The following is a 22,388-nucleotide window of genomic DNA, read 5'->3' as shown; positions in this document are numbered from 1 at the left end:
ACGTCCACCACCACCATGTCCACCACCACCACGTCCACCACCACCACGTCCACCTCGTCCACCACCACCACGTCCACCACCACCACGTCCACCACCACCACGTCCATCACCACCACGTCCATCACCACCATGTCCACCACCACCACCTCCACAATCACCACCTCCACCACCACTGCATCCACCACCACCGCATCCACCATGTCCACCACCACCACCATTTCCACAACCACATCCACCACCACACCCGCCACCACCACCACGTCCACCACCACCACCATGTCCACTTAATCTCACGTGGTGATTTGGTAGTGCATAGTGATGCTGTGGTGCCCCTGAGTGATGCTGTGGTGGTGCTGAGTGATGCTGTGGTGATGCGATAGATAGAGTGCGATAGATAGCTAGAGTGAGGGTGGATGTGGTGGTGGATGTGGTGGTGGACGTGGTGGTCGGTGTGCTGGTGGTGGACATGGTGGATGTGGAGGTTGTGGACATAGTGGTGATGGACATAGTGGTGGTGGAGGGCGTGGTGGTGGTGGTGGACATGGTGGTGGTGGTGGTAGTGGTGGAGAAGAGATTAAGTCATTTGTCCAGAACCACAGGATGTTGAGCCTCCCCCCCAAGACTCGAACCCAGTTCCCCATCTTCAAAGGCGGCTGCCCAAGTGATTACGCCATATCCACGCTCATCCTTAGCATTGCCCATTCTGCTCCCTCCTTCCCCCCATCACCAACCACTGCATGTTGACCCTCCCGTCAAGGCTCAAAACCTGGTCCCCCCCCCCCAGCTTCAACGCCCCCATATTCATTATTTTTACACCCCCCCTGTCGCCACTGTTCTTTTAAAGCCTACCCTGCTTTCCGCCCGTTCTCCATTACAAGCTGCTGACGCCTTCTAATATTTATTTTTCATTCTTCTTCTCCTGCACTTGCAGACTGTCTACCACCCTCTCCTCGTGTTGCTTCTCCCATTCCACTTTCGTCCTCCTCCCGCAATTCGGCAACTTACTGGCCCCTGTTTTCCTCCTGCTGCATTGTTGTCTGCCCTCGTCCCACGTTGCTTGTTTTATGAGGAATGATCTGCAATGTCGGCTGCACCCAGGCAGCGCGATCGTTCAAGGCTGGGTGGGGGGGGGTAACACGTGAACAGAGGTTATTGTGTTTCTTGCACATGATTTGCCTCCCCCAATACTTCGATGAATTTAAGTGTGATAAATAGTGCTATGGTACACAAAGGCCTATGGGAGCAAATGACAAGGCATTTGGCCGCCCTCTGGCACAAGGTGAGCAACCACTCTGCAGTGGTGCGCAATCACTGGCCTCAAACTGTTAAATAAATCAGAGGAATGTGTGTTGCCTAACGAGAACTGGGGTTTTTTAGAGTTAGGGAAATACTAGGCGCACTGCACACGGTAGTGTAATGGTACTGATAGGTCAGGGTGCAAATAGGTGAGGGGATAAATGCCCTAAACCCCTCCAAGTGTGTGCAGAGCACACAACATACATAGACAACAACGAAAACCTAATGCACACCAATACTAGACAGTATAAAGAAAGATGTCTCAGGCAGGCTGGCTATCTATGCAATAAAAGAGGAATCGCATCACCCTCGTTTTCCTTTTCTGCGAATGTTGTTACGTGTACATACTAATGTCCATTGAGACATCTTTCTTTATACTGTCTAGTATTGGTGTGCATTAGGTTTTCGTTGTTGTAGAGGAATGTGTGTTGTAGCTTCCTTACTCACTTCATATATTTGTGTTTTCCTAAAGTGCATCAAGGATGTTGAACAGATTTCCATTGACTCCAAGACTAAATATTTAGCAACCCACTAGCCTGTCTTGTCAGAGCAGAGACTCCGATGAGGTATTTTGTTCAACCAGGCTCACTGAAGCCTTCCTTCCCCACTTCCTGATGGCACAGACACATTGCTTAAAAGGGGCCCTCATGCTCAATAGGCCACCTTCTTTGGTGCATATGAACCGGCCTGCTGGAGCTTACAAGTTTTTGACCAATAATTTGTTTATCATCCTTATTTTCTTACTCATTTATTGGCGTTAGATGGGACATTACAGCAGAGCTGCTCACTTTGGAACTGAGGAATCCTGTGATTCTGGGCAAATCAATTAACCTCCAGTATCTAGAAAATGAATGTGACCTTGTGTAATGTAACTGGTGATTTTGTAAAGCTCTCCAGTTCCCAAGGGCTGAGATTGTGTTATATAAAACTGCAAAACATTGTTTAGCGTTGTCAATTGTTTTGTTTGGTTAAAAAAAAAGCTATGACACGACCAGTGTCGTAGTGCTTTTTTTTCCTTAACGTTCAGCCATGCTGCCCAGTAGCCAAGCTGCAGCACAACATGGCTTTAAAACATTGACAAAGCCAAAAGAGATCACATAGGCGAAACCAATTGGCTTTGCCAATGCTTGTGGCATTTGTTTGTGCATGCAGGCAAACAACCACTTAAATCAGTAAAGTTGGCGGGTTTGCTTATGGATGCCTGTGCATGGTTTACAATCCGAAAAGTAAGATATAGCCTCTCAGCTGAGGTGCAGATTGATACAAAATCACATCAGCGTCCCTGATGTACATCTGGACGTTAGACATTTTTTAACAAGCGTTGGGAAAGTCAATAGGTCTCACCTATGCGAAAGCAGTTGGATTTGGCAATGTGTTTTAGCCATGTTGTGTACTAGTGTGGCTACTTTTCAGCATGGCTAAAGATTTGGTGGGGGAAGTGGGCTGCTGTGGGGTAAATTGGAGCAGATTGTAGTAGATTGGGGTGGGTTGGAGTGGAGTGGTGTAGGTTGAAATGGAGTGGGGTGGGGTAGATTGGGGTGGAGTGTTGTTATGGCCTTTATGCTACATCCTCAGCACCTAAATGCATAATAATATAGGGCACCTGAAAGCGTTTTTGGTGAATTACATATGAGAATGTGGACTTAGGCACAGGTTTTAAGGAGAAATGGAGTAGTTACTGCGCTGCAGAAAACTGAAATGCTTTAAATAGACACATAATATGTACGCAATGAGAAGAAGTGGAATACATGTGATACTGAGGACACCAGTTTTAAAGAGAAATTGATTAACTGCAGCACTGGCCAAAATTGAGGCCCTTTAAAAGCCACTATTCCATGCCATTTGTTTGGTGTTGCAAAAAGGAAGTGCTGAATTATGAAACAAATTAAGGCAATGGAAAACGAAACCTGTAAGATGAAAGTTAAAAGCTACCCACAGGTGTAGCATGGAAGTGGAAATAAGAATGGGGAAAAAAGTACCCTGAATCACCGCTCGAGCTGTGGAAGGACACTCTTCAAATGAAATCAATTGGTAGCTGGTCCATGCTCCGGAGAAATAAAAGAAGGTGACATGAGGCATATGGTGGGCAATTAGGCAGGTAAGAAAAATGACAATCAAGCCAGCAAATGGTAAGTAATGGGCCAGCTCCCAGACCTTTATTGTATACAGTAACCCTCACAGCAACAGTGCATGTGCACTGTTATGCAAGACCAGAAAGGCCGCATCATGGACCATTTTGTCACTATCCTGAGGAGGAGTTCTGGAGTTATATAACTATCTAGCCGCATGATCCTGACCTTCTGTTACTGTCTTGCCACAGGTTCCTGGAGTCATGCCACAATATTGAATCATGAGGGCAGATTTTGCAGTTAAACATAGACATTCTAGAGCCATGACAGCTTTTATTTGTGAAATGGTTCCTTTAATGAGATCACATTCTGATGCCAAATTCCTAAAGTCATGTCATTATGTTATGTTATGTTATCACTATTTATAAAGCACAACAATTACCCAGAGGTGTCCTGGCGCTTAACCACTAATTCTCTGAGAATATAAACAGGAGACCAGGATTAGCGAGTAATAAGCCAGGTTTTCAAACCTCTCTGGAAGGTAAGTAGTTCCGGGGTATTTCTCAAACTAGGGGGAAGCTCATTCCAGGCTTTAGCTGCACATACCATAAAGCTTCTTCCTCCCCATGTCGATTTTTTGACGAGTGGCACTGTAACCAGCTTGGCTCCTCCGGAGCACAGGGTTCTTCCGGGTATATACCACTGAAATTTCTGTTTCAGGAAATCTGGGCCTATTCCGAGGAGTGCCTTCAACACAGTTCTAAGAGTTTTGAAAAGCACTAGATTCTTGACTGGCAGCCAGTGCAGTTTTCTCAATTCCTTAGAGATGAGGGCATATTTGGGAGTGCCTGTAATGAGCCTAGCAGCTGCATTTTGTAGTAGTTGCAATTTGTTCACAAAACGTTCCTGTATATTTAAATACAGGCTGCTGCAGTAGTCGAGTCTGGACATAATAAGAGCAGTGACTACAGTCGCTGACAGTTTGTAGGCAGAAAGGGCAGTATTTTCTTAATCATTCTAATTACAAAATAAACGGAAGATGCCACAGCATTAATTTGGTCCCCTAAGTTGAGTTTTTCATCAATAATGACTCCTAGGTTCTTCACCTTCCTGACAGGAGTGGAAAGTGTCCTCATGCCATCTGGCCACCACCTTGGGGTCCAAAGGTTAGGATCATTACCGCACAGGATGACCTCGGTCTTGCCAGAATTCAATTTCAGGCAATTTTGTGACATCCAGCTCCCGATTGCTGCCATGCAATCATGGAACCTGTCCTCAATTCCTGTTGGCTGACCAGGCCGTAAAGCCACCACAATTTGCGTGTCATCAGCGTACGAAGTCAGGCTGAAACCAAATGAACTGATTAGGGTAGCCAGTCAGGAGACATAAACATTTAAAAGAGTGGGACTAAGGGAGGACCCCTGGGGTACTCCACATGGCAGCGAGAAAGGTTTGGAATTAAAATTACCCAGCACCACCGTTTGCGATCTGTCCGACAAAAAAGATCTAAAGAGATCATAAGCTTTGCCCCGAATGCCCCATGCTGACAAACGGTCCATCAGTACATCATGATGGACCATATCAAAGGCTGCGGACAGGCCCAGCATAATCAGCATAATTATCTGTTGACTGGTTCTTAAAGTTATGGCAAGAACAATTCTAGGTTTCTGCAATGATGTCATGGGCAGTCTTCTGTCCGAAGGGTGTGAGGGGCCCATCATTTTAAATTCCTGCCTAAAATTAGGTTTTGATTAAATCCAAAATTGCACACTGGTCTATTACTCGATCTTCCAAGAAATTAGCCTTATCATTTGTGGGCCTGGCATTTCTTTGTGTGAAGGTTTAGTCCTCCAATGTATGAAGGACAGGTTTTTGTCTCTACCTTAGCAGGATCCATGCCACCTAAGAAAAAGCCCTCACCAAATGCTAGGTAAGTAAAACGTGTTCAATCTTGGAATCTGTAAGCAGAGTTTGTGTGTTCACCGAAAGCATAATTCAGCCAGATAATCACTGAACGGTACAGCAACAGTCATTGCTATTTTCATATGTTGTCAACTTGATTTTGTCATAACATTATGATGAGCATCTTGGAGATATAAAGTAGCAACAACTTTACTATACATACTCTGCTGGTGAGCCTCAAATTTCCATATTGTTCATTTAAATATATTCTGGAGAATGGCCTGCCTCAGCAAAATTGATGTGACAAATTCATGGCCTATAAGGGTGGTACCATTCTGGTTTTCCAATTCAGTGCCCTATCGTGTCCTCAGGACATACCCAGTCCCCATGCCTTAAGAGTAGGTTCGAGGTTCATGAAACCTCTCCGCCCCACATCCAACCTCTATAATACTACTTGTCTCACTGTCATGGCTGTTTTAAAGGCGAGACATTCTAGCAGGCTAACCTATCATCTTGCATGGTTAGGGGCTTGGGATTGGTTCTGGACCCATGTAGAAATGGGCAGTAGAAGGGAGCAAATATGTCCAATGCAGATCGCCCAGGAGTCACTGCCTGTACCCACTTTGAGGTAATGGCTAGGCACCCACCCACTTGGTACTTGTAGTGGTTGGCAGAGATCAAAGTGGCTACAGATAGGCAGCAGTATGAACCACAGGGCACTTAAAATGAGTTTTTTCGTCCTCTGAAGGGTAAAGCATATGTGAAACAAACTACAGTGCATGTACATACAAACTGGCATAAACCTTAAAAGTACGGCTGGCAACATTTTCATTACACCTGTATAATCTTCGTATTTTGTGGCATTCCACATAATGCATGTATTGTGAAATTCCTGAATTTATGCCATTATGCCAAACTGAATAATTTAATGTCCGAGTCAGGTAAAATTCCTATTGTGGAAGCACAGGAGCAATGCGAATGAACAGCATGAGAGAGGCACTTGTGTTTTTTGTGCTAATGTTTTAGCTCAACATGTGTCGTCCTCGTCCAAAATTGAACTTATGAATTTCTCGTTAAAATCTAGATCTAAATGCCAGATTTGCATTTTGCATAATTTCCCCCAACATTTGCATAATAAATAAAAGGATATTATGTGCGTTTTGCACACCTCTGCTTAAAAGCTTTTTTTCCTTTGACAGTTGGGAGTGGGTGGCACACTTGGCCTCGCTGCAGCAGAATGGCGTACAGAACCTGTCCATAAGGTAGGGAGTGTTGCTGGAATGTTTGCCAGCTACCCACAGCAGTGGAACACTGAGCCCCTGCAACAAGCTGCCTTGAGGACCTCTGCTTCTTGGAGCATAAACAGCCCAGCCACAGACCCGAGCTGCCAGCCCCTAGGACAGGGGTCTCCAACCTTTTCTGTACTGAGAGCTACTTATGTTCAATGAAACTCATTGAGAGCTACTCCTATTATTATTACCGTTGTATATAATATTTCAACCAAGCAGAAGCTTCCTAATTTTAAAAGCTGGGCTGCACACAGGTGATATACTCCGAGGTAGCTGGAGAGCTACAGTAGCCCGCAAGCTACTGGTTGGAGACCCCTGCCCTAGGACTTGCTCCATCCTCTGCGTGCAGGCTTTGGGAATACAGGGAGGGGTAGGTTGTAGGACAGCTAGTGGGGGGTGAGGGGGTGCGTCTGTGTGTGGGTAGGTAGGTATAATGCAAATTCTTTTTGGCAGAGGTGCTTGACATATCAGCATATCATGGACTCTTTAAGAGAACAGTGCTTTATGCACAAGACCAGGGTTCTCCAAAGTTGGTCCTGGAGGACCGGATCCATGCCAGATTTTTAGCATTTCCCCATTTAGATAAATGTAGTTATTTTAAAAACCTGGCATGGATCTGACCCTCCAGGGCCAACTTTGGGGGAACCCTGCAGGGCTGGACCAATGGAGATTTCGACATGTCAATGCGGCTGTACGTAGGGAGGCAGTGTGGCTTCTATAACAATGCTTTATATAGTGGCACAATGTGCATTTTGCCATTGAATAGATACTATTAAAAGTGAATACAGACACAAACAAGCATTAGAAATGCAATCGGGCTCGGATTTATTTGAGTTTGAGCTAATGGCATTGTAAATGCCAATGTATTGTTGCTATGTGTTATGGAGTGTGTTCATGTGGTGTGTACTGCCAGTGATCTCCTTGTGAGTGTGAGAATATTGCACCGTTACTGCCTGTGATGTCCTTCTTGTGAGTGTGAGGAGCTTGCACCTCTGCTGCCTGTGGTCTCCTTGTGAGTGCAAGAAGATTGCACTGCTGCTGCCTGTGATGTCGTTCTTGTGAGTGTGAGAAGCTTGCACCGCTGCTGCTTGTGATGTCCTTGTGAGTGGGAGAAGCTTGCACCTCAGCTGCCTGTGGTCTCCTTGTGAGTGTAAGAAGCTTGCACAGCTGCTGCCTGTGATGTCCTTCGTGCGAGTGTGAGAAGCTTGCACCGCTGCTGCCTGTGAGTATGAGAAGATTGCATTGAGCATCTCTGTGCTGTGCCTGTTCTTTGTAAGGGACTCTTGCTCTGTTGCTGCTGCTGCCTTGGCACAGTACCTGCTGTGAGTGTGTAAGGGAAGCTTGCACCACTGCTGCTTGTGATGTCGTTCTTGCGAGTGTGAGAAGCTTGCACCTCTGCTGCCTGTGGTCTCCTTGTGAGTGTAAGAAGCTTGCACTGCTGCTGCCTGGGATGTCGTTCTTGTGAGTGTGAGAAGCTTGCACTGCTGCTGCTTGTGATGTCCTTCTTGTGAGTGGGAGAAGCTTGCACCTCAGCTGCCTGTGGTCTCCTTGTGAGTGTAAGAAGCTTGCACAGCTGCTGCCTGTGATGTCCTTCTTGTGAGTGTGAGAAACTTGCACCGCTGCTGCCTGTGAGTATGAGAAGATTGCATTGTGCATCTCTGTGCTGTTCCTGTTCTTTGTAAGGGACTCTTGCTCTGTTGCTGCTGCTGCCTTGGCACAGTACCTGCTGTCAGTGTGTAAGGGAAGCTTGCACCACTGCTGATTGTGATGTATTTCTTGCGAGTGTGAGAAGCTTGTACCTCTGCTGCTTGTGGTCTCCTTGTGAGTGTAAGAAGCTTGCACTGCTGCTGCCTGTGATGTCGTTCTTGTGAGTGGGAGAAGCTTGCACCGCTGCTGCTTGTGATGTCCTTCTTGTGAGTGGGAGAAGCTTGCACCTCAGCTGCCTGTGGTCTCCTTGTGAGTGTAAGAAGCTTGCACAGCTGCTGCCTGTGATGTACTACTCACTACTCTACTCTACTCACTACTCTACTCACTACTCTGCACTCACTACTCACTACTCTGCACTCACTACTCACTACTCTACTCACTACTCTAGTCACTACTCTGCACTCACTACTCTACTCACTAGTCTACTCACTACTCTGCACTCACTACTCACTACTCACTACTCTCCACTCACTACTCTACTCACTACTCACTACTCTACTCACTACTTTCTACTCACTACTCTACTCACTACTCATTACTCTGCACTCACTACTTTACTCACTACTCTACTCTACTCACCTCACTACTCTACTCACTACTCTACTCACTACTCACTACTCTACTCACTACTCTACTCACTACTCTGCACTCACTACTCACTACTCACCTCACTACACACTACTCTCTTCTCACTACTCACTACTCTGCACTCACTACTTTACTCACTACTCTACTCTACTCACCTCACTACTCTACTCACTACTCACTACTCTGCACTCACTACTCACCTCACTACTCTATTCACTACTCACTACTCTACTCACTACTCTACTCACTACTCTACTCACTACTCTACTCACTACTCACTACTCTACTCACTACTCTGCACTCACAACTCACTACTCTAGTCACTACTCTGCACTCACTACTCACTACTCTACTCACTTCTCACTACCCTACTCACTACTCTGCACTCACTACTCACTACTCTACTCACTACTCACTACTCTACTCTCTACTCACTACTCTACTCTCTACTCACTACTCTACTACTCTACTCACTACTCTACTCTACTCACTACTCTACTCACTACTCTGCACTCACAACTCACTACTCTAGTCACTACTCTGCACTCACTACTCACTACTCTACTCACTTCTCACTACCCTACTCACTACTCTGCACTCACTACTCACTACTCTACTCACTACTCACTACTCTACTCTCTACTCACTACTCTACTCTCTACTCACTACTCACTACTCTACTCTCTACTCACTACTCTACTCTCTACTCACTACTCTACTACTCTACTCACTACTCTACTCTACTCACTACTCTACTCACTACTCTGCACTCACAACTCACTACTCTAGTCACTACTCTGCACTCACTACTCACTACTCTACTCACTTCTCACTACCCTACTCACTACTCTGCACTCACTACTCACTACTCTACTCACTACTCACTACTCTACTCACTACTCACTACTCACTACTCTACTCTCTACTCTCTACTCACTACTCTACTCTCTACTCACTACTCTACTACTCTACTCACTACTCTACTCTACTCACTACTCTACTCACTACTCACTACTCTACACACTACTCTGCACTCACATCTCTGCACTCACTACTCACTACTCTACTCACTACTCTACTCACTACTCTGCACTCACATCTCTGCACTCACTACTTTGCACTCACTACTCTGCACTCACTACTCACTACTCTGCACTCACTACTCACTACTCTGCACTCACTACTCACTACTCTGCACTCACTACTCACTACTCTACTCACTACTCTACTACTCTACTCAACTACTCTACTCACTACTCTACTCACTACTCTACTCACTACTCTACTCACTACTCTACTCACTACTCACTACTCTGCACTCACATCTCTGCACTCACTACTCTGCACTCACATCTCTGCACTCACATCTCTGCACTCACTAATTTGCACTCACTACTCTGCACTCACTACTCTGCACTCACTACTCTGCACTCACTACTCTGCACTCACTACTCTGCACTCACTACTCACTACTCTGCACTCACTACTCTGCACTCACTACTCTGCACTCACTACTCACTACCCTGCACTCACTACTCACTACTCTGCACACTCATTCTGCACTCACTACGAGCCGGCTGCGGTACCAGCGAGGCAGAACAACAGGTCACCACGGAGAATCCTAAAACTGCAAGAAAACAAACACCACAAATGTCCAGCCATGAAGAATCGCCCGCGCAGTCTTAAGTACAAGATTCTGTTAGCAGCGCTAATAATTGCAAGACGGAAATGTGTTCTTCTGGTCTTAAAAAATAGACAATTGAGGAGGATTGTGCCTGGGGGAAGGATCGGTTATTTTAAGCTACGGCTGTGGACGCCCTCAACAGCCTGGAGTCACAAGTGCAGCCCTTGCAGGGCTGACTCAGGCTTTTATCCTCCTAGAGCCGTACAATCTGTAAGACTGATTGTGTAAAGAGCCTCGTATGAAATTCCCCTGAGAGATCCCCAGCGCATACCAAAAGGTGCATACAGTTACTAAAAGTCATAAATGCTAAAGATGGAAAGGCCAGCCAGGCATGAGAGATTTAAAAAAAAATGCGCGGGGTCCGTCTTTACCCCGAGACAGGTGCAAAATGGAGAAGTACAAGAAATATACTCAACCCACACTTAAACTTCAAACTAGGTCATTTCTCGCTCATTTATCAGGTTCGGTCAGCTGAAACCTTAGCAGGGCGGGCACAGGTTTGAATGTGCAGTTTCTCGCTGGTTTTTACTCAGTAGACAATATATTTATGTTTAAAATGTTAAGACCGTAACTTTTTGTGCGGGTTTATAGGTGCATGTGCCATGCTCCTCGAAATCCTGCAAGTGCTTTCCTTGCCCCCATCCTCAACACACACACACACACACACACTTAATTTCCTATTATGCCCTAGTCGCTTATTTCCAAACTTGGGGATTGAGTGGCCGGGAGATGAACGATCTGTTTGTGCTTGGGACTGGAGTGACACTTTTTTATTGTGTATGATATATTTAGGCTGTCCTGTTTTCAGTTTCTATTTTTGGTAAATTCTGATGGGGTTTATTCAGTGTTTTCAATATCTTAAAAAACAGTTGTTTTCAGTGGTTACACATTTTCATGCCACTAAAAAACAGAAAAAGTGTTTTTCCGGTGTTTATGGAGCATTTTGTTTTTATCATTGCTTGCTTTCTGCACTGAAAGAACATGGTATATAGACAGTCTACGTATAGTGTATATGAGGTCCAAAGAGATTTTTGCAAATTAATCTTATTGTAGTACACCATACAATACTTCTTCAGTGAGTCTTTGGTCATGTGAGCTCACGCTTTCCTTCCCATGTAAACTTCTGTGAAAAGGCCCTCTCAGCATTCATAGCCCCTTGGGCTGAGAACCATCAGCTAAGGGACACAGTTGGGATGACTCTTTCTTTGATGCCACATAAAGCACAAAATGATAAATATTTGCGTTTTAGTTCCTGGGCATAGGAAAACAGTGCACCAGAATGGACTAAAAAGTCAATAGAATCCCTCATTAACTCTGAAGACTGTAAAGATGCTTTCAGCATACCATCTAACAAGTGGCAAGGATCTCCTACAGGGAATCACTTCAGCTCGGGTATCAATTTTGACAGGTCATCACACAATTTTTTTATATACCTAGCTGAATCACTGCAAATACAAACAATATCACTCCAATCTTTGTTGAACTTGGAAAGAAACTTTTTTGCAGAGCATAACAAGTGACACTGCGTTCCATGTTTTCCAAAGTCTGGTGTCACTTTTTCACCACTATCCCAGATGCTTGGTGATATATATACTTGTCACTATACCTTGCATTTAATGTTTAAAGCCTGAGGTGTTGGCAATTCACCTACTATCAATACTGACCCATTAGAAACGAGGGTCTGATGTATTAAGGGTTTTTACCCATTCTCTGTGGGTAAATGTGATGACACATATTAGGAAAGATTTTTATGAAACTAGCCATTTTACCTATCAGTGAAAGAATCATATGCAGCTTAAATATCAAATATGAGTTTGATATGTCCTGATTCTCTACAGTTTATAAAATAATTAAACTAGACAAAACATGAAACTAAACCCTGCCTCTTTAGACCAAAGGCCATAAAACTGAAAAAAGTAAAAGGAAGAAGAAACAATATTTTAGTGGCATCCCTAAAGAACAAAACTCAAGCAGAATAATGTTAGCCACTCTTTCTTACTGCTAGCTTGTATAACAAAGTTACATTTTATTGACCCCTTCAGTAAGAACAAAATTACTATTTCACTTTGTTTTTCGTTTCTTTGAATGGCATTTAGTTTGTGGGTGTGCAGGTGTTTTTTCAGTGTTTATATGTTTTCACCGGTGAGGACTATTTTTCTTTCAGTGGGGTTTTATCAGTTATTATAGGTTTAAACCTAAAACCCCACAGCCTAGATATATTTATTTTCGGAGGAAAAGAGTGCCTTTCTCGGGGCGATAAAATCTGCCAGCAGAGACATTTGTTTTGGTTGTTTGAAATAACATTGCGATGTTGGAGGCGTCATGTCACTTCGTGTTCGTGGGGAGACGGGGGCTCCTTCTCGTACTGCTGGAAGGGGCGTGGGCATGAATGGGGGCGCCGTGGGGATGGGACTGTGCAGGGCCGGTGAAGTCACTGGCCCGAGCTTTCCGGGGCGGTGTGTGCAGGGCGCGCTGACAGCCCGGCCGCGGCCGCCCTTCTTTGCCGCTTCCCGGGGCTGTTTCTCCAAACGGAATAGCTTTGTTTCCTAGATGGATCCGGCTGGCGGCAGATTCTTATAATCACAAATATAGTCATGAAAATGAGATACAAAAAGTGCCGATATTACAATAAAAGCGGGGTTCCCGTAACGGAAGAGAAGGGAGCCAGGCAGCGCGCTGCCCGGGTCCTGGACTGGTAATTGAGCCCGAGCCGGTGATGTCTAAATCAGGCGGGGAGACGGGGAGTGAGCCAGAGAGCGGCAGAGCAGCTCCCCGGGCCGGCAGGAAGGAGCCGCACACGGCGTCTATGCCTGTGTGCACGTGAGGAGGACGCGCGCCCGACAAACACACTGCTAGATGGTGAACGCGCGCACACCATCTGGAATGCATTACACGGCCACCCTGACAGCTCCTAATTAAGATGAATGCACTTTCGAGCACGTAACCGCACGAAATATGCCCAAAATGGCGCCCGAAAATTACAACTGCCCAATAGCATCAAGACTACTAAAAATACATCACCGCGAACACCAATGACCATTCAGATAATAAAAAATTTAAGGAATGTGTCTTTCCCGAGGCCTTAACACACTTTTTTTTCTTTCTGTAGTAATAGGATCTCGGGCTCCGCCCGAGCCCTAAAAATGATGCTTCTCTCCTAGGTGCGTATTGTGTTTATTTGAATGACAATCATTCTTTGCATTCTGAGGGCCTTAGAAACTGTCCTGGCAATGGAGCTTGACATTATGAATGGGAAAAAGTGAATGTTGTGGCAATTTTAGAAATTGGTATTGTCACACTAGCTACACATTTACACTGCCTGAGCATATATACGAAGTTACCTCCTGGAGTCTTAAGCGCGTGAGCAGCATCCCACGATCCAACAAGAACCTGGATATTGAGCAGACCTATGGCACATTTATGCAGCACCGGTTGAAGGCTGTCATACTGAACATCCGATTAGTGCTCTGTAATAACCAATAGGTAGGTTGCAACATTTAACACTTCCTAAATAGATAAGTTAGCCGTACAAAGGTTTGATGGAATATTAAACCTGCTGGTATGTCTTTTGGCATAGGAATTGTAATGGCCATTTTGACCACTGGAGCACAATTTATCAGAGCGATATTTTTTCTGCGGCGGACACTTTTTATCTGCCTGCCATCCAGTTTTTGGAACTGGGCACTCCGTTGTAGGATCCTCCATGGTTTGACGTGGGCACTTCAGGAGACAGCAATATTTTGGACCTTTAAAAAATAAGGTTTAATATTTCTAGCTATGGTTACTCTCATTGTGCAGTGTGGAAGTTAGCATGAACATTATTTGCCAAAATAGCTTTTGGGCCCCATTTTAATCTGTTTAACCTTGCTTCTGGCTAGTCCAAGACTCTGCGCTTTTATTCAAGGTCAGATACACTTGGAGCCTACCAGTACCTCATTTCCGCTAGTCCCAGCCCACATGGGATTAGTCCTTCTACCAGTACCTCATTTCCGCTAGTCCCAGCCCACATGGGATTAGTCCTTCTACCAGTACCTCCTTTCCGCTCGTCCCAGCCCACATGGGATTAGTCCTTCTACCAGTACCTCATTTCCGCTAGTCTCAGCCCACATGGGATTAGTCCTTCTACCAGTACCTCATTTCCGCTCGTCCCAGCCCACATGGGATTAGTCCTTCTACCAGTACCTCATTTCCGCTAGTCTCAGCCCACATGGGATTAGTCCTTCTACCAGTACCTCATTTCCGCTCGTCCCAGCCCACATGGGATTAGTCCTTCTACCAGTACCTCATTTCCTCTAGTCACAACCCACATGGGATTAGTCCTTCTACCAGTACCTCATTTCCGCTAGTCCCGGCCCACATGGGATTAGGCCTTCTACCAGTACCTCATTTCCTCTAGTCACAACCCACATGGGATTAGTCCTTCTACCAGAACCTCATTTCCTCTAGTCACAACCCACATGGGATTAGTCCTTCTACCAGTACCTCATTTCCGCTCGTCCCAGCCCACATGGGATTAGGCCTCCTACCAGTACCTCATTTCCTCTAGTCACAACCCACATGGGATTAGTCCTTCTACCAGTACCTCATTTCCTCCAGTCACAGCCCACATGGTAGTAGTCCTCCCAAACAAACACTCCTTTCCCTCCTTCCAGCTCCAACCTTCCTCACAATGCCTACTTGCCTCCATTTTCGATTTTCTTTGGGCCACCTGCGTTGTTGTCGTGCCAAGCAGAAATGCCACAGCTTCACTGAAAGAATGAATTTAGGAAACTTCATAGCTTGTGTTGCACCTCGTAGTTATACCCACTCGCACTGTCCTGCTAAAGTTTCAGCTTTCTGACTTCCTCTTTTCGTTCTCGTCTTTTTCAGGTTCTCCCTTACATTACAACCATCTTTGGCGGTGTCTATCACGGGAAGCAGATAATTGTGCAAGGAACAGTTCAAAATGAAGCAGAGAGGTATGAAGTTTGAAGAGGGCTGTATTGTGTAAGTGCTCTCTTCGAGTGTGAGTGTATGGAAGAGTGCTGGGGTCTCTAACCAGTAGTTGGCGAGTTACTGCAGCTTTCAAGCTACCTCGAAGTAGCTCACCTGTGTGCAGCCCAGCTTATTAAATCCGAAAGCTTTTGCTTGGTTGATTTAATATATACATGCTAAATTGAAATTATAGAACACTAATAATATTAATGTACAGAGTAGTTAGTTTTTCCAATTGAGGCCATACTAGAACAGTATTAATATAATTGTTATACTTATTTTTAAAATGGAAGAACAAGTTTGTTTTAAAAGAGTCGTCAGAAACATAAGTTATGACCAACTTTTATGGAATGAATGAATGTGTAACGGTTTTTACTGACCAAAAACATAAATAAAATATGATATGATAGTAGCTCTCAATGCGTTTAATTGAACATAAGTAGCTCTCAGTACAGAAAAGGTTGGCGACACTAATCCTATTGATTAATAGCGGCTCATGGTGGGAGTCCTGTGGGCGGTGGGGCGGGGCGGGCGTGGAGCAGGGTAGGGTGTAGTAAACTACGGAATATGACCCAACGGAGGTAAGTAAACAAATAAAACAAATTTCCTTGCGCGCACTGCATCGCATTTGGCAATGTAGCGCGTGCAATGGAATTCGTTTTATTTATTAGTTTACTTACCTCCGTTCGGCCGTGTGTTGTAGTTTACTACCCCCCACCCAGCTCCTCCCCGCCCCACCGTCCCGCTGCACTCCCACCACGAGCCGCTACTGCAATTGATGCAGAAGCTGGAAGTGTTCCAGTACACAGCCTATAGTGAGTGGGTAAACTAGAAGTCTCCTATAACATGCAACAGCGTAAAGGCAAGGCTGTTATCTGGAATTATCCTCAATAAATTGCGGGCAAGGGGACTGACTGCTTTCAGAGCTGGATGGGATTTTATCACTTATCCAAGCCTCTCTGGCCCCATTCTAATCACGATCTCCTGCAATGTGGGTCTGGTTTGAAGATCTTTACTAGTAGTGATGTTGCAGTCTTGCCCTGCACATGTGACTTCCTTTGAGGCCCTGGCAGTCTTTTTGTGTGAGGTATCAATACAATGAAACAGGACACTGAGGAAGAGTGTCTTAGAGAAAAAGAGAATGGCTTGTGAATGTGAAGGAGTCCGAGAGGTGGATCCCAGAGGATAGGAGCTGTGCTGTAGCATGCCCTAGGCCACCCCAGACTGAGGAGACTTGTCCAGAGATGTGAATGACTCTAGGAGTGTCAGAGAGGGCACTGTTTCGCCATGATTTACTAGCCCCTCGCCTTAGATGGGGAGAGTGATCTTGTCCCCCAGCTGCAGATGATCTAAACCAGCCAGAGGCTCTGTAGGTGGCTTGGCACAGAAGATTTTATTATCAGTCATTTGAATGTTGTCACATGGATCAGAGATGGGGATTATTCCACAGTCACTAGACCGCTTTGGGTGCTTTACTTTATTCAACGTCATTTAGAGACTAAAAAGATAAGACCGAATGTTACAATATATCTAGTAGACTATCATTTTTGTGCCTTTTGTTCTAGTTTTGGAAGATGTGTGGCATCTGGAAGGATATTTCTGTGGGTTTGGGCACAGGCTGTTCAGAAATAGCTAAGCATAAAAATAAATCCGGAAAGTCCCAATTCGCATCTGAAAATGGACAAAGATTCCTTACTTACAAAAGTGATAGTCACAAATGTTTGTACCAAACTTGAGTGTCCAGTAAATCAGGCCACCAAGGATCCATTCGTTGATGACGGGTAGTATAGGGCCCTGTCTGAATGAAAGTTGTACCAGCACTAGCTGGTTTCTAAAGTCAATGTTCCGGCAGGTGAGCTGTGGGTACCAGTAAAGAGCTGAGCTTCAAAACAGACTCTCCCAGGTACCAAACTTCATAGGCCCATATCTCTTTACTGACAGAATGTAGGCCACATTTCAGGATAATGAGGGAACCCAATAGCGTAGCAAAGGTGCCATGGACCTTGCTGGGAGTAATACAAAAGAGTCCATCTTCAGTTGGGTAGGAAAAGGCAGGCCTCATTGGGCTGCAGTGGGTCTCTCATGTTTGAGTCCATGTGACCTTGGATTTTCAGCACTAATGATTATTAGGATCGATCCAAAGGGCGACTGCTGGGTTCCACATGTATCTGGAGAAGTAAGTTGCAGGGTCATGTTCCAACCCATCTTTAAAATGTAGTATTGCTTTAAGTCTTCAATTACCATTCTTACAGACAAAGATCAAACATTTAGAATTAGGCTGAACAATCCAGCTAACAGAATGAACCCCAGGAACCATTGATGAAAGGAGAACATATGTGTGTCCTGTTCTGGGTAGAATTGAAATGGTCAAAGTGGCAGTGCAGCCTAAACCAAGTTTCAGACCGTATATGTTTGCATCATATCTCCTGACCCACTGGCTGATCAGATGTTTGACCCTGAGTCAACTGTCTCTGCAAGATCCTTGTGGATTCTGGGCCGCTCCTTTGCTTTAGGCATCTTCTAGGCAAATGTTCATTCAGACAGGCCCATCTCTGTGTTCTGGTCAAGATTATTTCTCTTATTAGAAGGCAGTCCAGCAACTCTTCTTCTAGGGTAGAAGGCTGCAGCATGGTGGCTTCGGAATCCAAAGCCTGATCCCTTTGTTGGGGGTGGCTGGAAGTGGAACACTGACTTTGGAGAATGGAGTTACTTAATAACATGTAGGGGGTTAGCACTAAAGAGTGTCCTGGTGCAGTAAGATGCCTTCCCTGAGCTCATTGTTAGAGGTTATTTGGAGTCAGACGAAACTGTGACTGTTCCAAGTACAGGGAAGCCTAAAATGGCCTTTACATTGGGTATCAAACTATTGTTTAGTGTTCGATGTTACATGTTTGCGTATAATATTCATACCACATAAGGTCGCCAAGCAGATCGTCTGTGCGCATTATCAAATCACACATTTGAGGGAAAGGTAGTGATCCGTTAAAAATGAAATGCAACATGCCTGGAAGTATAGAGTCCAACTAGAGTTTAACGCAAAATAACAGGCAGCAAATCAAAAGATCACATAGAGAATTGTGATTTATACTGCCCAGGGCTCTCTCTAGAAAAGGGTGCATAGCTTGGAAACAGTTACAGGGTGGAGCAACTTATGAATGGTGTGAACTCCTTCAGCAGATAGATAACAATTGCCGCAAAAAAACTCATAACCGAGATATCTTCCTCTGGGAAGGCCAAACAATAGTTTTTCATTTTTTCTTTGAAGTCTCATGTTTGTGAGCCAATTCGATGAGAAGATAGCCTGAGTCTTCATTGCATTGATCTAGAGCAACAGATTTCAGCAGTAAATAATCAACATACTCAATCACCGTAGGCCCCAGGAGGCAGATCAACATCTTTCTTTAGGCCCTGGGAGAATATTGACAGATACCTTGTAAATGCTTTTGGGAGCCTGGTCCACGTAAGTTTAGACTCTCTGAATGAGAAGAGATACTGACCCTCCTCGTGTATGGGAACGGGAAAGAAGGCAGAGCAACAATTAACCATGGTGAATCAGTAGGCACTGGCTGGGATGCAGGAAAATTTGGTGACAAGTTTAGGGACCACAGGAAAGCTTGGGATAACCACATTCTTTATAGTCCTATGGTCCTGCAAGAACCTGCACATGTTGGCCTTGCCCAATTTTTATGTTTCAAGAGAACTGGGGTAGAGGGTACTAAGGCATTCTAAATAACGTTTTTGTTCGTCGACCTTAACCTTTACAGCTCCATCAATGAGATCAGCCCCCACTTCCTTTGGCCCCTGTGGATCACAATGTGGACAGTACCGGTGAAAGCAATTCAGTTAAATGACCAGACGTGACAACAGGACCTGTTTCCTCTGAGCAATTTTTTTTTTATTGCAGAAACACAAAATTTTTTGCAGCATTCAATCAGTGATCCAGCTAGTCATCATTACGGTACATAATAAAAGCAATAAGGTCTTACACTGCCGTTTGGCCCACACCCAGAAGGTCGGGCGGCAAATAACACCATTATGCTGGAAGTACAAACTCAAAAAGTAGTCGTACGCAACTAAGGACCATGTAGGGTATCTGCTTGTACATTTTTTTTCCCTTCCCACCCCCCCCAACATTTCAGCCCAGCAAGAACTAAACAAAGCAGTCGAGAATCAACAGCATAACCACTCCCACATCCCACCCTATCCATTTTGTAGCCCAAAAAAGCAGTCTGTCACAGTGTCACACATTTCCGAAAGCGCCCCTCCTGACACATACTCGAGTAAATATTACACTATCCACACGACGCTCCTCCATCAGCATTACAGCAGTGTAATGGCCAGGTCCCAGAGATCCGGGCCTTCACAACCCCCCGTCCAACCCATGGTAGTGCCTCCATTTGGTCCATACCCATCTAAATTATTTCGGGCACCCCCTTGCTTTATACGACGTCACTCTCTCGGCCGCCATGTACAGGTCCAACCCTCTTCTCCACTCCTCCAATCCCGGCGGTTCCGGTGACCCCCAGTATTTTGCAATATCCTTTTTAGCCACCACTAGTGCCGGCTCCTCTGAGCAATTTAAACTTTATCATAATAGGGCAATTATCTTACTCTCTTGTCTCTAAGGTATGTTCCAGAACTCTCCATCTTGTGTACAGAGCACAATACAGTTGAGTTTGCAGAGAATATCTCTATCTCACAGGTTAGTTGGAGAAGTGGGTCTGAGAAAGGAAGAATGTTTATCACTAATATATCCCAGAGAAATGGACACAGGACCTCTATTGTGGTAGGTAACTTATTGACTGAAAATACCAACAGAGGCTATGGACAAGCCCAAGAGAATCAAGTGACTTTTACACGCATCAGTAAGGCAAGTGTACGTTTACCACTTATGATGCACTCAACAGATATGGACTTATGTGGTTTACTGGTATTAATGTATTCATTTTGCAGTCAGAACCTCTCTCGCTGTCCTAAAACTTGTGGTTGGGATTCTGCACTGTTTTGTTGTACCTATGTTGATCCAGAGGTCTTGGTACACTGAAAGCAGTGTTAGGACAATCTTGCCTTCAGTGAAGATCTTACCTCGTGCAAACAAGAACCTCCTGACCCTGTGCCTCTACTCTGCCTCTCCTGTTGCATTCTTTCTTTTTTTCCTGTGACTGAACACAGCGATTTGTGACTGTCACAAACTCTACCTTCCTAAACTGCCATCAAAAACATACAGTGGTCAATTGATTCTGAAAGATTTGGTAACAATCTCTGCACCAGGGCAGCACCCACAACTTACTGAGCGATCTTCTTTGGATGGGCTAAACTGGAGTATAGTTCAAACGCATCGTTAAGCATGTGCTTCTCCCCTATTGAGCTTACAGTTGGACATTTTATTAGTCAGTTTTTACCAGACACATCTCAGGGATTGCATTATACCGAACATCCTTCTCTGCAATCAATTCTCCATCATTCCCAGTGGCCACACTCTGGCATGGCGCCTTATCCACCATTCTCACTGTTAACGTAGCATAACCAAAGGCCCGAAGCTTCTGAATTTCAATGCTTAACTCCATAACCGCGGCGCAAATTCCGGCACGGTGCGGGTGTTCTATTGAGTGGGCGGGCCGCATCAGCCAACGGATGTGCGTAGCACTACCAAGGTAGTGCTCGCGACGGCCGTTAGCTGACGCTCACACGCAATGGGTTAACTTTCAAGTGAGAGTTGCTTTGTTTGAATGTTCTCTCTCCCGCAGGTGCAAATACAAGGCTTCGTTAGCTAGAGCCAGGCATTGTTCGTTGTAGCGATAGTAAGGTATGGGAGAATTTATTGGCAACAAATTGTTAAATGGTGTTAATGAGGTGGGAGACAAGTTTTCATGGCGGAGAGGGACGCTCAAGGACAATCAAATGTGCCCCATCAAGCAGTGCTTAATTTGTAAAATATGAAGTGCAGGTGCTCAAATGTTTGTCAGAGGCCACACCTACTTTTATCTGGCTCCGCCCACTTCATCCACTGGCTCCACCCACTTACTATATTGGCTCCACCCACATTTTCAACTGGTACTGCTAAAAGTTAGAGGTAATATATATATATCTGGCTGATCCGAAATTTCAGCAAGGGAGCCTTCCTCATAGTAAGGTTTTGATAGGAGGGTCCCTTGCCTTGTGAACATTTTGAAAAAGATTAACTCAAAAGTGCATTTAAAGCACAATGTTGTAATAAATTAGCTAAAATCACTAATGCATTGAAAAGGGACCATTTCAGTGCTGTATGTGCTGATTTGGTGAGAAAGGACAATACTGGGGTAGGGTATGCCATTTTTAACAGTCTATGAGTTCTAAGGTACAACTTTTACATAGCTTATGTGCCAAAATAAACCAAAATGTTGTTAAAACACTCTAAACGGAGAAAGTGAATAACATCATGCAATGTACTTGAATTAGTCAGTCATCATGGCACTTCCAGTGGCCGAAGGGGTATGTGGTTATTCAGTACACTAGAGTATTTTTTTAGAGAAACAATTGAAAAAAGAGGATTATCAAGTGGGCTTGTTACTATAGCTTAGACCCTGGGGGATATATGTGCATTTATTAGACACAGATTAGTTAAATAAAATATGGAACTATGCAGTTCTGTATCACACAGACACAACAGATTAGAAAAGAGGCATATATTCCAAATATGACTTTTTAATTCAAGAATTGTATCTTACCAGAAAGCTCAGCAAAATGTAATCTCCACCAAAAGGACCTAGAGCTACCTAGGCCAAAGGAATAGATAATGACGAGGCAGTTTGAATTTCACAGTATTGCAAGTCAGACTCATAGCTATTAGTGCAAAATGGCCATAGTCAGTGCCATACAAAATCTAAACCTATAAAGACA

At 44.7% G+C, this 22,388-nt stretch overlaps 1 protein-coding gene across 3 annotated transcripts in view; it reads left to right on the top strand.

Annotated features, from left to right (window-relative positions):
• LGALS12 (galectin 12) overlaps positions 1-22,388 on the top strand; it is a 177,620-nt gene that overhangs the window by 51,259 nt on the left and 103,973 nt on the right. For 2 of the 3 annotated variants that reach the window (XR_013601008.1, XM_078660446.1), the window contains exon 2: positions 15,405-15,493. Coding sequence is in view for 2 of the 3 variants with exons in the window: in XM_078660446.1 (XP_078516572.1) it covers positions 15,405-15,493 (89 nt within the window). In the remaining variant the exon portion in view is untranslated. Of the gene's footprint in view, positions 1-6,466; positions 6,530-15,404; positions 15,494-22,388 lie in introns of all 3 variants that reach the window. The other variant, XM_078660445.1, reaches the window with a different exon arrangement.

This window comes from Lissotriton helveticus, chromosome 9 (assembly GCF_964261635.1).
Source record: "Lissotriton helveticus chromosome 9, aLisHel1.1, whole genome shotgun sequence".
In the NCBI taxonomy this organism is placed as follows: Eukaryota; Metazoa; Chordata; class Amphibia; order Caudata; family Salamandridae; genus Lissotriton; species Lissotriton helveticus.
This window is presented reverse-complemented; position numbering and strand designations above follow the sequence as displayed.